Below are 15,205 nucleotides of genomic sequence, written 5' to 3'. Positions count from 1 at the left end.
ACAAATGCGTGTTTCGTATGTTACATAACCGCCGGGGCTCCATCAGACACGTTGTCCGACAGGTTGATCAGGAGCTGGGCCAGGCAGCGCTTGGTGGCTGCGTCGTCACGAAGGACAGAGGAGAAGGTGGCGTCGCGGAGAGGCTCAGGCAGGCATTGACGCAAAGCTTCACGGGCTCGACTATTATCACTGAGACTGTTCCGATGGTGAGAATGTGACCAAAGCAATGGGTAAGCGATATAACTCACCGAAGAAAGCAGCGCACAACATGCTTGAGAAGCCGCACGGTCTGTTGCTCCACTAGCTGAGTGACCATATTACTAAGGACAGTGCCAACTGCATAGAAGCGCTCATATGTAGCGCAAATATAGGCCAAGCCAATGTCATCGAGAAGAATCTTCTGAACAATGAAAATGGCAACAGTCTTGCTTAACTCTGATCCAGTCTCCATGATACGGAGACACAGAGGGATAATCTCAGTGGTCAAAAGGAAATTGATGACATCGGAGGAATCGTTCTTCACCAGGGCTCCAATAACACCTAATGAAGTGAGACGAAGGTATTCAAAAGGGCGGGATTTGGAGGTCGTATTGAGGAAGGGATAGAGGAACAGAGGGATATGCGCTGCAAAAGACACAAGTACGAAATCAGCCATGGCCTTGAACCGAATCGGCGCTGGTACGTGTGGTGGCGCTCACCATTCAGAAAAAGAGTGCGGGTCTCATTGTGCGATGCGACACACTGCAAGAGCGCCAGCGCATTGCAGACTCGATTTGACGCGGCGGCAGTCAACTGAGAAGGGTTCAAAAGGGGATATACAGAGATAATTTCCTGGAGCAGGGCAGTCATGACACCTGCAAGTTGCCGACAGGTTAGTCCCGGTCGCAAGGGTCAGGGTGCGCCGCCCCCACGGTTGCGATAGTGAATCATACCGAACGAGTGCCAAATGACCAAAGCCAGCTCAGGGACCTGTTCACGCTTCTTGCTCAGTTCCATCAGTGCAGCTTCCCTACGGGCTGGGTCCAGCAGTTCAGCCACCCAGATGAACACCTTGCGATTCTCCTCGCTGATCCCGCCGTCCATGACGGAGACCGGATTGGCCAGGCCCTCTCCGCCCATCCCACCGACAGCTCCAGCACCCTGCGCAGGGTTCACAGCACCGTTGCCAGTCATGGCGAGCCGACCGTAGTGTTGCTGCTGCGCGGCGGCAGCTGCAGCAGCCTGGACCTGAGCATGCTGCTGAGCGACCAGGGAGGCGTGCTGCTGTTGGTGCTGGGGGTGCGGCTGGGCTTGATGATGCTGTTGCTGCTGCTGATGTTGCAGCCACGAGGGATCAGCCTGTGGGTACTGATGTTGGTGGGAGAAGACGTGTTGGCTCTGCGCTTGGAGCATGGCGAGCGATGAGTCGTTGTTTCGGGGAACTTGTAACACTCCGAAGGATCTTGCCTTGGCGACTCGCAGGCGGCACGGGGGTTCCCGGGGGAAGAAAGGTCAAATAAACGGAGAATGGTCAGAAAACTCGACTCGAAATGAGAGTCATGGATGAATTGGGGTTGACGGTGGGTGGTGGGGAGTGGGAAGCGTTGGAGAGAGGGAGAGAGAAGAGAAGTTCGGGTCGGAAGGCGGGGAGGAACAGCCGGCGAGTCCACTAAGGCTTTGTGTGCCCAGGGCTGTCACACCTCCAAGTTCACCTCAAATCTCTGCCTCGGTCGCCCGGAGAGCGAGGATTCAAGCTGGTTGCATTGTTTCTTGAGATTGGCTCTGTGGGCTTTGGGTCTTCTGGTATTCAGCGTGCAGCTGGCCCAGGAACCCATGCCTAGCATTGGGTCCCTGCAAGTCCCAAATCGGTCACGGCTCTCTGCCTTGTGAAACGTTCTATCCTTTCCTCGTGGGCTTTACTCTATACTGCTCTCTGCGTGAGGAGACGACAGTCAAATCTTCGGTCAATTTCGGCATATTCGAATTGTCATTTTTCATGCAGCCTGCCCTCATAGTCTCGTATTTACATCGTATCGTGCTCTCGATCATCATTCATCAACCAAGAGCAGTCCAAATCCAAAAAAAAAATGTTCAACTCATATCAACATCGAAAAGAAAAGACATCAATCAAGTCAAGAGAAAACCAGAATCATCGAGGAAGTCATAATGGTACATCAATCATATTAACAATATCGCGCCGTGAAAAATGCATGCGTGGTGAATCGTGTCCCACAAGTAGGTGTTTCAGACGATTTTAAGATCTTGACACATCAAGCAGATCATCCACGACGTGAACGTGTTCGTGATCGTCGAGAACGCCGTGTGTCTCGAGTTCGTCTTCCAGAACTGTCGCTACCTATGGGGAGAGATTAGTACGGTGACATCTGTAAACCAGCGCTTTCCGGTGGCGTTGGAGTTGGGCTGGGACTTACTTCGAGTGTAGTCCGAGTAGTAGTAGTAGGAGCTCGGATAGGTATAATCGGTCCTGTCATCATCGTGCTCGCGGTCTCTGCGTCTCTTCAATCCCAGGCAAAGCGCAAGGGCTCCAAGAACGATAGCGACCGTTCCCCAGCCGCTCCATTTGGATTTCTTCTCGCTGACTTCACTTTCGGTTGCAGCTGCTGGTCTGGTACCGAACCAGGTTCGCCCACCCTGAGGGCGCGGGCGACTGCCTTGAGAGTGGTGCGAGTAGCGCTCTTCAACATAGGTGGTTTCCTTTCTGCGACGGTTGCGCAGACCGAGAGCTGCGAGAAGACCGTCCAAAGCGCCCTTGAAGCACAAGCAACCGCAGAGAAGGAGAAGCAGAACCACACCAGCAATTGTACCGACGACAATTCCCGCAATTGCGCCGCCACTCAGTCCGCTGTGGCTGCCGGTCGCCTTCGCTCCGATCAGTTGTGCGCCATCAGTCCCAACTGGAGCGATGAACCCCTCGGTCGTTGTCGGGGCTGAAGTTTGTGTGACAGTCGACGCGCCGCTGCTCGTTTCTCGTGTGCCAGGCGTGGCTGCTGCAGTCACCGCGACAGAGGAGCTCTCCGCGACACATTGACCATCTTGACATTCCTGCGCTGCGTCGCAGCAGGTGGTGCCGCATTTGCTTTCGCCGAGATCGACCCTGCAGGTCTCCGTTGCTGAAGTCGCAGTCGCTATGTGGCTACTCCACACCGAAGTCACAGTCGAGGCTTCGACTTCGGTAACCACATAGGTGGTTGTGTAGTAATTCCATCCGCTGCCACTGCCACTGCCCGATCCGTCCAAACAGACCGCTTGGTTAGCACTGTTTGTAGAGCAAGTTTGGCCGGCATTGCAGCAAAGCCAACCGCCGGAGCCGCAGGGATTCGAGCAGCGCTTTTCCAGGTCATTCTCTTCCAGCGCTAACGGGGTCGCGACCGCACTTGGGATGAGGTTTAACAGTGGAATCAGCGTCGATAGTACCGGAATGACGGAAAAGGACCGCATCGCGGGTTGGGAGCGATGCGACGCTCGTCTGTATTGGCGATATTATCGCTGGATTTCGTTTTCTGCGATTGTTCTTTTGGTGGATTCTCGTTTGGCACGTTGCGATCGGAATGCCTCGGTGCCAATCGCGGTTGTTGGGTTTGTGTACTCTGCGAGGATCTACAGGTGTAGATCAGCACGAGGGAGGGAAGAAAACAGCGGATTGGAATTTGCAAGATTCCAAAAAAAGTGATGGAATGGTGAGGGACAGAGTACAGGTGAATGGGAGAGGAAAGAATGGGAGAAAGACGCCAGTGTTGTGTCTTTGAGGACTTCCCAGCCTCCGGTCGTATACCCAACCACCCGATTTACCATTCGCCCTGAGTTTTTTTAGCACCGAGGAGGCTGGGTTTCAGATTAGCTCAAGAGTCAAATCCTGGAATCCTTCCTCTTCGCCCCCGTGTCGCCCTCGATCCTCACAGGCCAATTTGGATTGCATATGCAGCCCGCCTCTTTCGCCGCGATCTCCGACCCTCGTGGCAGCGATCAACACGTCAAGATGCGGTCGGATCCCGATCGTCGAGATGTCAATTCAAGTCTGCAACGGCTGCTGGCACGTTGAACCCTAGATCTATTCCACCTAGATGATGAAGGGTTTGTTTACTTTTGGTTTCTGCGAGGTAGTTCCTTCACCCGATACGAGTATACAGCCTCTCTCACCGGATTCAACCAATGGTGCCGCCAATTGGCAGCCCAACAAGCAACGGCCCAATTAGCCCAACACCCTGAGGATCCGTGCTGTCCCGTTTCCAATAGGATTGTGCACCACGCTATCTAATCTTGGGCATATACATATACTCTGTCCATGCGAGCAGATCATTGTGTACTCTGTAGGTCGGTAGGTCTAGATTCAAGAGCCCGACTAACTCCGTATGGCGGACTATGGATCAAGAAAAAGAAGCGAAGAATGCACATAAGAAGGCATATACACAAAGCCCCAAGCAGCTATGAGAAAATACATCGCGGGTTCATATCACATCATAATTCAAACAAACATGCCCGCAACGCCCACGACCAGCCCAAAAGCGAGATCATGGAGACTCGAGGCCTGGCGCGGCGCCGCATTCCCACTCGCGTCCGTCGCCGCTGCGGTCGCCGCTGTTGCGCAGTATCCGAGATCGAGTCCATGACAGGCCTCTGCGCTCAGGCTGGAGCAGATCGACGTGGCCTGCGGCGATGCGGTGACGGCTTCCACCGTCACTCCAGCCCCGCCAGATCCACCCACCGTGACCCCATAGCGCCCCAGCAGCGCCTGTGTGCACTGAGTGTATTCCGACTGGCACTGCGAGTAGTAGGAGGAGCAGGTGGCTGCATTGGCAAAGCTCGTCGGCACGTTCACAAACGGGTAGGCCCCGTTGATCGTCGAGCCGGTCATAGAAGCGGTCGAGTCCGCCGCCGTCGTGGTTGCAGTCCCGCCGTGCGGGAAGATGAAGCTGCTCCCGGTCTCTGTGGTGGCGGTCGCGCTGTTGGTCAGACTGCCCGTGCAGCTTGCGCCAGTCGGACAGCAGGCGATGTTGTTGGCGGCATCGCGTGAGCAGTTGGTCCCTTCTCTACAGCAGGCGTCCGAGTTGCCCAGGCTGGTGCATGGGTTGTATCCGCTGGGGCAGCTGTTGTCTGCTCGCCGCAAGAGCTGGAGCACCTCAAACGCTCGTTTGCTGGGCTCGACTGTCTCTGGCGTTGAAAAGGGCAGCGTCTCGATCGACAAAACGGTCGAAGGGAGGAATGTGGCCCAGATCCCGATCCACCAAGAAGCCCGCATTCTTGTGGCCTGGGCGTGGGGAAATGGTGCGATTGTATCGGATGCGACCGAGCAATTCTCAGGTCAATAGCTGATTCTGTAGTCTTTCGGTCTCAATGTCTTTCGGATCTCATCGTTCGGGTGGTGTTGAAAGTGTGAGGGCCGAGCCGGATGTCAACAAACTACTCAAACCAGTAAGATTAGCGTCAGCACAGGCGGCGCTGCAGCGACAGACAAGGCTATTGACAACTGCTCGGGGTCGAAACATACCAACAACTGGGTTTCAGGGTTTTTGTGAATCAGATGTAAAGACGATCGGAGGCTGAGAGTGAAGAATGGGGATGATGTAGTCCGTCGGCCGATTCTCCACCGGGATCCCTGCCACAGCAACGAGTCGCACGATGCCCAACCAGTTGTCCGGACCGAGCTGGCGTCTTGTTTCCAGGATTGGCCTTGGCTTGCAAAAGCCCAATCGATATGTCCATTGACGCTGCAGTGATCGGTTGTCTCCCTATAACCATGTCGATTAGGCCTATAGATGTCTCAGACAAAGGGTTTCGGCCTGTCACTACCAGGCCCGTTTCATTTACGTGCACCTCGCCTGATAATCCTTCTTCCCACGGCCAGATGCTTCGCATTGAATCCCACCGTCACTATCACCACAATCCCGGTGTGGGTTTCGCTCGGTGGTTTTCTAGCGACGCCAGTCGCCTGCGTGCGGTGCAGACTATCATCTCCGCTTGTCAGAAAATGGGGTTTGTGTATACTACCCTTGCAACGAAATTTCCAAAGGGCTATTTTAGTGAACTTACCACAGTACTGTATACACCACTGAATTCACTGAGCCTATTATAACTTAGGCTAGAATTGAACCCGATTGAAACGGTGTAGAATATGATGGAATACACGTAGGTGCGCGATCGGGAGTATATTACACATGAGAGCTATATAAGGTTATGAGAAAGGCATAGAAATGGGTAAGTGGAGATTCGCTACGTCAGCCGGTAAGAAGTATCCATGGATACTAGCTCGCCTACAGGGGATCATCAACGAATATAAGGGGTCAATTCACTAGCAAGCCGGTGATTCAAAGAAATATTTTGACAGCGAGCAGCTGGCAGGGAGTAGGAGGGTTATAGCTTGATTATAATCAATTTCTGTGTGCCTTGGCTGTGTAGATTTCATATATTCTTAGGGCATCCTAAAAAGGCAGGATTTCCTTCCAAAATTTGGGTGTAGGGGTAGTATGTTGTAGCTACATACTTACCCAGGTATCTCTAAGATGTAATCATAATAAAAAGTTAATAAATCATTCCCTACAGCCTTAAAAGTTAGTTGATTATCCTTCTATATCTAGAGAACTCTATATTCATACCCTAATTCATTTAGGTCTCAATTCACTTAGATCTTAACTCGCTTAGATACTCTCAATTCACTTAGATCTTAACTCACTTAGATACTAATTCACTCAGATCTTAACCCGAATCTATATATTCACGTTAGTGGTAAAATATTATAAAAGGACTATAAGGTCACACCAGATGCCTTTTCTCCCAGATTTGTCTCTCCAGCAAAGTCATCATCATGTCAACAGTAAGATACCTATTAGGTATCGACCTGCTTGCCCGAAGCTCACTGACTGCTATTAGTACATGCAAAACCACGCAATCGTGCAAGAGCTTTCTCGCATCCGACGAAATGACCCTGAGTGCACAATCTATGGTTTGTGGAATTCAATTTTGGCCTTACAATTTCCTATCGTCCAAGGATATGTCACGCGTCCCCAGGACGAGCATACTCTCTTGACTGGTGAAAAGGGGTTCTCGGACCTTCACGTCTTCCATTATCGTGGAGCCGCAACATCTGCAAATAAATTTCTTATTGTGCAGTGCAAGAGATATGACTACGAGGGCTGGCCAACTGTTTGGACAGAAGGTGTGGATCAATTGAACGACTATCTAAGCGCCACACATCGCCGCCGTGGACCCGCACGCCGCACCCCTGTATATGGCATAGTTGCCATTGGCAGGCGTATGCGCGTTTACAAGTACAGTGATCAGCTTCGGAGTGTTCAAAACTGGGCGCCAAGTGGGTTGCAACCGGGTAAGCCATGGCATTTGAAAGATGATGCCTCTCAGGTACAGCAAATTCTGGACCACATCCTCAACAACCATTGATGTGGACTGCCAGGCGGAGAAGGCGCCTACAATTCTCTCATTCCCTTTGATCATCGGAATCTATATCAGTTGATCTCCATCATCTGCTCCGGTCATTGATCCTGATCTCGTCGATTCAGTTGTATTTGCATACAGGATTGCTCCTTTATTTCCTTTCCTCCGTCCTCCCTCTGATCAGTCCGGATTCTTCTTGGACTCGATGCTTTTCCTCAGTGCCTAGAAATGCTCAAGAGAGATTCAGTCTGTCTCCTCATTACCTTCCATGCCATTTAGAAACACTATCAAAATTCCCTGGTTATCCTATCAACATCATCGACTTACTGGTAAGTAATGAAAGAACACGCTGATGTTCCGTAGACCACCTAAATAATTAGAGTACAGCTCATTAAACGGTTTTTGTTCCTCAAGGAATCATTTCTTCAATGTAACCAAATAGAGAATGAAGTATAGCATGTTATGGTAGTGGTAGGATCTCGAAATATGACAAATTTCGATGACTGTTTTGCTTAAGAAATTGTGACAACTGTTTCAAGTAAACATATTAAAGAGCAATCCCTGAGAAAGCTAATGGATGTCTCCCTCGCCTAAGTCTGTTCTAAATAAGCCTTCTTGATACCTACCATAATCCCAAGCACCCGTTTACGATTTGCTAGACCACTTGAATTATACCATGTTGGATCCAAGACCAGACTCATCAAATCCAGCCTAAGTGATTGTAAATTCAGTGGAGCAGTCGCATCGTCGAGCATGCCCAACTCAGAGAATAAATCTTCGTCCAATCGCGCCCGCCAGAACAAGTCAGGTAGCTTCCAATGAAACGCGAGGAGCGTATTTCGCATATTCCGGATATCATCCTCTGTATACTTGATAGGGCAGACCCATTCAGAGATCATAATGGCAATTTCCATTGGAACCCTGTCAAAATAAGGGTATAGACGATGATTCTCGTTCTTTGCATGATCGATCGCTTTCTGAACTGCAGGCACCAGTGGATTTTGGAAGATATCGCATTCATAATCAAGCTCTGGTAGAGGCTGACGCGGCTCGGCCCAGTTGATATTGTAGTCATACATGCCGTCCAATTTGTTGTCGCGCCAATATCTTCGGGAGGCCCGGATAAATTTTGCGAGTTTGATCCCAGTCGGTCCGGGTTCAAGTACTCGACCAAAAAGCACCCAGCAGTTGGCATGTACAATGAACCCAAGCAATTTTCCTCTGTATTGAGCCGGTCGCTTATTGAATTGTGCTGCATAGAACGGAGTGAACTTCCGCTCATCGTATGGTGCATTTTTTTTCCCTCCAATTCTCGCTAGTGCTGGATTATCTGGAAAGTGATAGGGATCACATGCTTTAGGCACTATAATGTTGATGCCCGTCAGACGGTACCTGGTATTAGACTCCTTGATCACTGTGCTGGTCAGAATTTTTTCTATAGATTTCATCGCTGTGCATTTGCTTGGAACTCACATCCTCGACAAAAGCATGACCATAGCCGAGGGTAACTGCTAAAGGATGCCTCTTCTACCTCGCTAGATGGAAGCATTACATGCTTCCGTTTGGATCTCCAATAACTGCTCCATTGGCTTTTTTTGAGTAGTTTATCCTTTTCGGTTGAATTCGCTATCCCATTGTCGCAGGTGAAAGGGATTTCCATTCTGCATAGAAGACATGTTGGTGGGGGATTGACACCCGTAGTGGTAGGTTCGAGGTTCTGAGGTCTCCGTGAACGTGGCATAGTTCTAGAGTAGAACCAGGATGAGGGTGGATTAGGTCTTTTTGAGAGGAGATCAAACGTGGGATATCTACTCCTCGCGAACATACCTCCTTGTGGTCATAGACTGATGTCATGATGAATTCTTGACTCACCAAGTCGGACTCTAAAATGGAAAGACAAGACCAGGCAGAGGTTATCTAGGTATCAAGCGCCTATGCATGCAACATATTAAATTATTGTTAATGCATCTGTTCTTCTTGTCAGTCATGAGCATCAGTATAACCAACGTCCAGGCGGTCCGAAACATCGTATGGAAGTTGAGGAAAGTGCCTATGGGGATATGTATATAGTACACCACTAATATTTTGGGCAAAAATACCACAAGCGGATGCTGTGTCTCCCCTAGGTTGTATCTCCGCAGGTGTTCAATGTAAAGGTGTTGGGCCAATGCATAAATGGCACCGAATCTACCTAGGTAGAGTTATCCTCCCTCCAATCCCCACTGACTAAGGCTCTTGGCGCGCCATGGATCATCAACCGGAGCGCGTCGAGCGGGCGCAACCCGATCCGGATCGTGTGGCCACGATGTACGGCGAACTCGGCAATAAATTGGTACGTGATCAATGATCAACCTCATGAAGCCGGTGAAGACTCGAGCGTCTTGCGTGCCCCGGCACTCACCTCTCATCCCAACAGGTCCAACATGCGAAACGCACGCAATCCCTCGCTCATCTACCGCCATACCAGACCGAGATCGTTCGAGCCGTGACTCGCGAGGTGCGAGATCTTGACCGCGATGTGACGCGCCTCCTCGATCCCTTCGAGGGTGCCTTCAACCCCTCTGCAGACCCGGCGACCGCCTGTTCCCTCCTCGTCGACCACCTGTGTATGCGCCGGAACAAACGCTGCCTGCTCGCATATCACCGCGTGCGGACGGAGAAACTGGAGGAGCTGTGCTGGACGGGTGTCGACGTGCTTGAGCAACAACAGCCCAGCGAGGCGCCCGAAGAGCGGGGTCCAATACCGAGTACAGGCGGGCATAGTTCGCTCAGCCCCGAAGAAGAGGAATACTTCCGGCAGTATGGCGATATGCTGGCTGCGTACAAGGGACAATGGACGGATGTTGACCTGACAGGGACCTTGGAGCCCCCGAAGGATCTGTTTATTGACGTGCGAGTGCTGAAAGATGCCGGAGAGATCCAGACCGAATACGGGTATGTGACTGTGGACTACACAGGGATGGATGAGGCTAATTCTGTGCTCCTCAAACAGCGTGATCAATTTGACCAAGAACAGCCAGCTCTACGTGCGACAAGGCGATGTCGAGCGGTTGATCGCACAAGGATTCCTGGAACGTTTAAGCTGATTTGCCCGGGACTGCTGGTGCGACGTGCGCGCTGAACTTTGATACCCCCGCCATCCACATGCCGATGGCCTTTTCGAATGAAATGTCTGATGCGACATGACTCTACAGAGCAGATTGACCCTGTCGTAGTTGGGAAAATCTCTCCCGATGTGCTGTTCCAGGCGATCTCGGCCAACGTAACTGGGGTGGATCACTAGAGAAAAAAAAAATTATGAAATAGTCCGGTAGCTGCAGGGATTTGATGCCGACTAGGCATGAAATGTAGTAGGAGGATACTGTGGAGTCCCAAGTGCGTCCACGAAGCTCCAAAGTACGCCGGATTCGGGGGGCGAAGCTGCATCGCGGAGACCTTGGAAGCATCGCTCGGAGAGTGGTGGTTGAGTCTGGAGGCACCTGCAAGGTCGATAGGCCCCGATCGCCGCACCGACCAGGAATCCATCCGGGATTGGCGCAAGCTAGCGTCGACTAACATCGCTTCGCAGCGACGATGTGCCGATCGGGCGTTGCTCGAGCAGTCCAGAAGGCATCGTCGTATCCGGCGACCCGCAATCGAGTTTGGTTGCGCTAATGCCGGCGATAAGAAGCCCCGGTGTTAGTCAATCCACTCATCCAACCATGATCCACGCCAATTCTCGTTGCTAATGGCTCACGATGTCTGATAAGCCCGCGAAGGATCGGTATATATCCTGGCGTGTCCGCGCAAAGCACTGATCACCTGCGCATGCTCGTGTGCGAGCAACCGTTGCGTCATCCGCCGCTTTTCTCTCCTCAACGCTGCTGCATGCGCTAGTGGCCGCCAATCTTTCGAATTCATTCGCGCCTCAACGGCCGTTGCGCGACTAGGCTCATGGGCGTACTACAACCGCGTGGCCGTCGCGACTCTCGCGCATCGGCCTTGTCACGTCGCAATTGGGGGTTTGACCGTGAACCGGATGAGATCGCACCGGGGTCGCTGGTGGAACACGCAACGCTGGGCAACTCGCCCGGCGCCGGCGTAGAGTCCTCAAGCTACAATGGCTCGAGTGTGAGGGCTCCCGGTCGATCATTCTACCATCGTTCGTTCAATACACCTACCGGTGGGTACTCTCTGCATAAGGTCCAGGGCATCTAGGCCAATGCATCTTTCTTTTTTCCCTTTCTTTCTCATTCTGTTGCGGGGAACACAGGAACACACATAGCGCCATTTACTGACCACTCGCGTGCTTCAGACCCGGCTCACTATGCGTCAGACGGTCTTCGTGAACAAACTGCCGAGCTTGCAACATACGGCCTGTCATTGAATAAAAAGCCCTCGCAGGGCCGCACCAGCTTGCCACCCAGTCTGGATATTTTCCAGGACCGTCGCCGCTCTTCAAGTTTCTCACAGGATGACATTGCCGACTCCCATCAGGCGGCGGGAGAAGAATCACTAGACTTGGAAGCAGTGCCACTCGACCCGGCTTCAGCTTCCTCCGCCTTGACAGAGATGATACGCCATCCCTTACCGGACTCCGCTGAGGATCATACTGCACCAACGGGCATAGACGATATCCCCTTCCCACCTTTACCAACTATCCAGGACGAGCTAGAGCCTCGCGAGACTGAACGGACCTCATTGCTCGCCAAGACACGCTCGAAATCTCCTAACCGGTATGGGACAATTGACGATGTTGAGAACCAAGGAGGACCCGCCAATCGGCGTTCTAGCGTCTTCACCAAAGGGATTTCTTCACTTGCCAAGCCTTGTCGGATACTGTCAAACCCCAAGACTTGGGATCGACGTACTATTTGGCAAGAAGGAGTTGTCTACCCTATCAGTCTCGTGCCGGCAGTCTTGCTTGGACTACTTCTTAACATTCTTGATGCACTCTCCTATGGAATGATCTTGTTTCCCTTGGGAGAGCCGTTGTTTGCCGAACTTGGCTCAGATGGGATCTCAATGTTCTATGTTAGCACAATCATCGCTCAAGTCGTATTCTCTTGTGGCGGGTCCATCTTCAAAGGGGGCATTGGAAGTGAGATGATCGAGGTGGTCCCCTTCTTCCACCAGATGGCCTTTGCTATCATGAACAGGGTCGGTAAAGATAATCCGCAATCGGTCCTTGCAACTACCATCCTCGCCTTCTCGGTCAGCTCGGTCATCACTGGATTGGTATTTTTTCTCATGGGCGTGTGCGGGCTCGGTTCGCTCATCGGTTTCTTCCCTCGCCACATTCTCATTGGTTGCATCGGTGGTGTTGGTTATTTCCTCCTTCAAACTGGAGTGGAAGTCTCCGCCCGCTTGCCTGGCTCGCTTGAATATAACATCGATACCCTGCGAATACTCTTCCAGGCCGATACCTTGCCTCTTTGGATGATACCCCTTTTCCTTGCAGCTGGCCTTCTTGTTTTGAAGCACTTTGTTCGGTCGAACTTTCTTGTCGGTATTTATTTTATTGCCGTGGCAGTGTTGTTTTACATCATTGTTGCGAGTGCGGGGATCTCCATGGACACCTTGCATCAAAAGGGATGGGCGTTTGATGCACCATCATCCAACAATCCTTGGTACCACTTTTACACACTTTATGGTAAGAGATTGAGTCACGCCCCGAGGTTCTTGGGAGATCTGGCTAACATTCCACAAGATATGTCCGCGGTCAATTGGACGGCCTTTGCAGATACTCTTCCGGCCATGCTTGCTTTGACCTTCTTTGGGGTCCTCCATGTGCCAATCAATGTCCCTGCTCTGGGTATATCCACCGGGGAGGATAACCTCAATGTAGACCGAGAACTTATGGCCCACGGCGTCACAAATGCTCTGTCGGGATTCGCTGGTAGCATCCAGGTAAGGTGATATTACTTTCAACCACCTCACACCAATCAACTAACGCGCGCAGAATTACCTTGTGTACACGAACAGTCTATTGTTCATCGCCAGTGGAGGTACCTCTCGACTGGCTGGTCTCATGCTAGCTGCAGCGACAGGCGGAATATTGGTCATTGGTCCCTCTATCATTGGGTACATTCCAGTCATGGTTGTTGGGGCTCTCATTTTCCTGCTTGGCATTGAATTGCTGCAGGAAGCCTTAGTGGACACGTGGGGGAAGCTCTCGCGCCTAGAATACCTGACGGTATGCCATGCTACTTGTTCTGTGGAAATCTTTCATATCTGACTATTCTAGGTTGTCATCATTGTTGTGACAATGGGAGCCTGGGACTTTGTGATGGGTATTCTAGTGGGAATCATCCTGGCGTGTGTGAATTTTGTGGTACAGACCTCTCGCAAGTCTGCCATTCGGGCAACATTCTCGGGAGAAATTTCCGGGTCCACGGTTCGCCGGCCACCGATTCAGCAGCAGTTTTTGCACGAAGCTGGGCAGCAGACTCTCATTATGAAGCTCGGGGGCTACCTTTTCTTTGGCACTATCGTCAATGTCGAAAACACCATGCGAGGACTGATCGAGGAGGACGCTTTCAAGCGGCAGCCTATTCGGTTCTTGATTTTGGACTTCTCTCGAGTCTACGGACTGGACTTCTCCGCAGCCGAAGCCTTTACACGCATTAACCGCATTCTTCGCAAACGCAACATTCAAACGACCATCTCTGGTCTCAATGTAGAGGGTGATGTTGGCAAGAGCTTACAGAACGTTGGCCTCTTCGAGGCCGACTCTGACGTGCCAATATTTGAAGATCTCAACTCTGCTCTTGAATTTTGTGAGAATGACTACTTGAAAGTCTTTTACAGTCGTCAGGAGGCGTTACTCTCCACGCCTGTTGAATCCACAGCGAACACCAACCATCTCCAAGTGCCGGTGCCAGTCCCGCCCAACCCCCAGCCCGCTTTGTCCGACAACATCGTCAGCTCCCCGCGCGGGCAGTATCTCCAGCGAGTCGCAACGACCACAATTCGTGAACACGAAAACTCCATGATAGCCGCACCTGCCTGGTCCTTAATGCGGCAACCGCTTCCACTCCTCCTGCAGACCTTCCAGGGTCTCTCCGCCCAGAACGAAGACTTCTGGTTCCCAGCGTGCGCCTACTTCTCCTGTGAGGTCTACCCAGCCGGCACAGTCTTGTATCATGAAGGCGATGTCCCGCGCGCTTTCTATCTTCTCGAGTCTGGCATGCTTCGATGCGAGTACGATCTCCCGCAGGGCCGATACTTTGAACTCATTGTCGCCGGCAGGCCGTGCGGCGAACTGCCATTCTTCAGTGACACGCGCCGCACGGCAACGGTGAAGACCGAGCACGAATGTGTTGCTTGGTGTCTTAGTGATGACCGGTGGAAGGCGCTCCAAGAGCAGGAACCGCGCATCGCTCGGGAGCTGTTGACTGTCAGTCTGAAATTGACGACCGAGCGGATGGACAGTATCACCTCGTAAGTCCCTGGTTCTTTTCCAGTTATTAATTTGTCGAGAACCGTGCTCTAACGCTTCTTTCTACAGATACGTATTGACGATGGCTGCCTGAGCTTTGAGTTGCTTGGAGGGCTTCCTTCTTGTCGTTATTTGCATTCATCCTGGGTGGCAATTTGAGCGAAACTTGTGTTCTGCTTTGCTTCATGCATATACTACGCGTCTACGTTGTATCTAGCTTGTGTCTTCTTAGCCGGTCATCTGCTTCAGTGCATAAATGTGCCTTTGTCCTATCTTCCCCTCCTTTTTACGATATAAAGGTGATGGTCTGAATTGTCAAGCGGAGACCGTAGGAGCTGATGAAATATCCATCCTTGGTTGACGACCTACATATGCTATGTCTGATATATCCAAATAAAC

General features: G+C 51.6%; 7 protein-coding genes across 7 annotated transcripts; 2 read left to right on the top strand and 5 right to left on the bottom strand.

Moving 5' to 3' along the window:
* Positions 1-20: 20 nt before the first annotated feature.
* Positions 21-1,392, bottom strand: N7459_001567 (Rcd1-like cell differentiation family protein; the record flags this gene model as incomplete). The annotated part of the gene is made up of 4 exons (XM_056940752.1): positions 21-195; positions 249-624; positions 699-854; positions 933-1,392. The coding sequence occupies 4 exons, from the start codon at positions 1,390-1,392 to the stop codon at positions 21-23; spliced, it is 1,167 nt and encodes a 388-aa protein (XP_056805032.1).
* A 939-nt stretch (positions 1,393-2,331) lies between these two features.
* Positions 2,332-3,438, bottom strand: N7459_001566 (uncharacterized protein; the record flags this gene model as incomplete). The annotated part of the gene is made up of 1 exon (XM_056940751.1): positions 2,332-3,438. One exon carries the CDS (start codon positions 3,436-3,438, stop codon positions 2,332-2,334), a length of 1,107 nt encoding a protein of 368 aa, XP_056805031.1.
* A 1,024-nt stretch (positions 3,439-4,462) lies between these two features.
* N7459_001565 (uncharacterized protein) lies at positions 4,463-5,236 on the bottom strand (the record flags this gene model as incomplete). Its single annotated transcript, XM_056940750.1, has 1 exon — positions 4,463-5,236. One exon carries the CDS (start codon positions 5,234-5,236, stop codon positions 4,463-4,465), a length of 774 nt encoding a protein of 257 aa, XP_056805030.1.
* A 1,563-nt stretch (positions 5,237-6,799) lies between these two features.
* Positions 6,800-7,392, top strand: N7459_001564 (uncharacterized protein; the record flags this gene model as incomplete). Its single annotated transcript, XM_056940749.1, has 2 exons — positions 6,800-6,808; positions 6,865-7,392. The coding sequence occupies 2 exons, from the start codon at positions 6,800-6,802 to the stop codon at positions 7,390-7,392; spliced, it is 537 nt and encodes a 178-aa protein (XP_056805029.1).
* Positions 7,393-7,976: 584 nt separating this feature from the next.
* N7459_001563 (uncharacterized protein) lies at positions 7,977-8,882 on the bottom strand (the record flags this gene model as incomplete). Its single annotated transcript, XM_056940748.1, has 2 exons — positions 7,977-8,805; positions 8,860-8,882. 2 exons carry the CDS (start codon positions 8,880-8,882, stop codon positions 7,977-7,979), a joined length of 852 nt encoding a protein of 283 aa, XP_056805028.1.
* A 108-nt stretch (positions 8,883-8,990) lies between these two features.
* Positions 8,991-9,240, bottom strand: N7459_001562 (uncharacterized protein; the record flags this gene model as incomplete). The annotated part of the gene is made up of 2 exons (XM_056940747.1): positions 8,991-9,131; positions 9,214-9,240. 2 exons carry the CDS (start codon positions 9,238-9,240, stop codon positions 8,991-8,993), a joined length of 168 nt encoding a protein of 55 aa, XP_056805027.1.
* A 391-nt stretch (positions 9,241-9,631) lies between these two features.
* Positions 9,632-14,900, top strand: N7459_001561 (sulfate transporter family protein; the record flags this gene model as incomplete). The annotated part of the gene is made up of 11 exons (XM_056940746.1): positions 9,632-9,718; positions 9,803-10,496; positions 10,581-10,648; positions 10,763-11,063; positions 11,136-11,149; positions 11,263-11,548; positions 11,681-13,018; positions 13,076-13,275; positions 13,328-13,561; positions 13,613-14,808; positions 14,876-14,900. The coding sequence occupies 11 exons, from the start codon at positions 9,632-9,634 to the stop codon at positions 14,898-14,900; spliced, it is 4,443 nt and encodes a 1,480-aa protein (XP_056805026.1).
* Between the last annotated feature and the right edge of the window lie 305 nt (positions 14,901-15,205).

The sequence above is a fragment of the Penicillium hispanicum genome (genome assembly GCF_028827665.1).
Source record: "Penicillium hispanicum strain IBT 35686 chromosome Unknown utg000001l_segment0_segment0, whole genome shotgun sequence".
Lineage (NCBI taxonomy): Eukaryota > Fungi > Ascomycota > Eurotiomycetes > Eurotiales > Aspergillaceae > Penicillium > Penicillium hispanicum.
The sequence above is the reverse complement of the archived record's forward strand: the minus strand, read 5'-3'. Positions and strand labels throughout refer to the sequence as shown.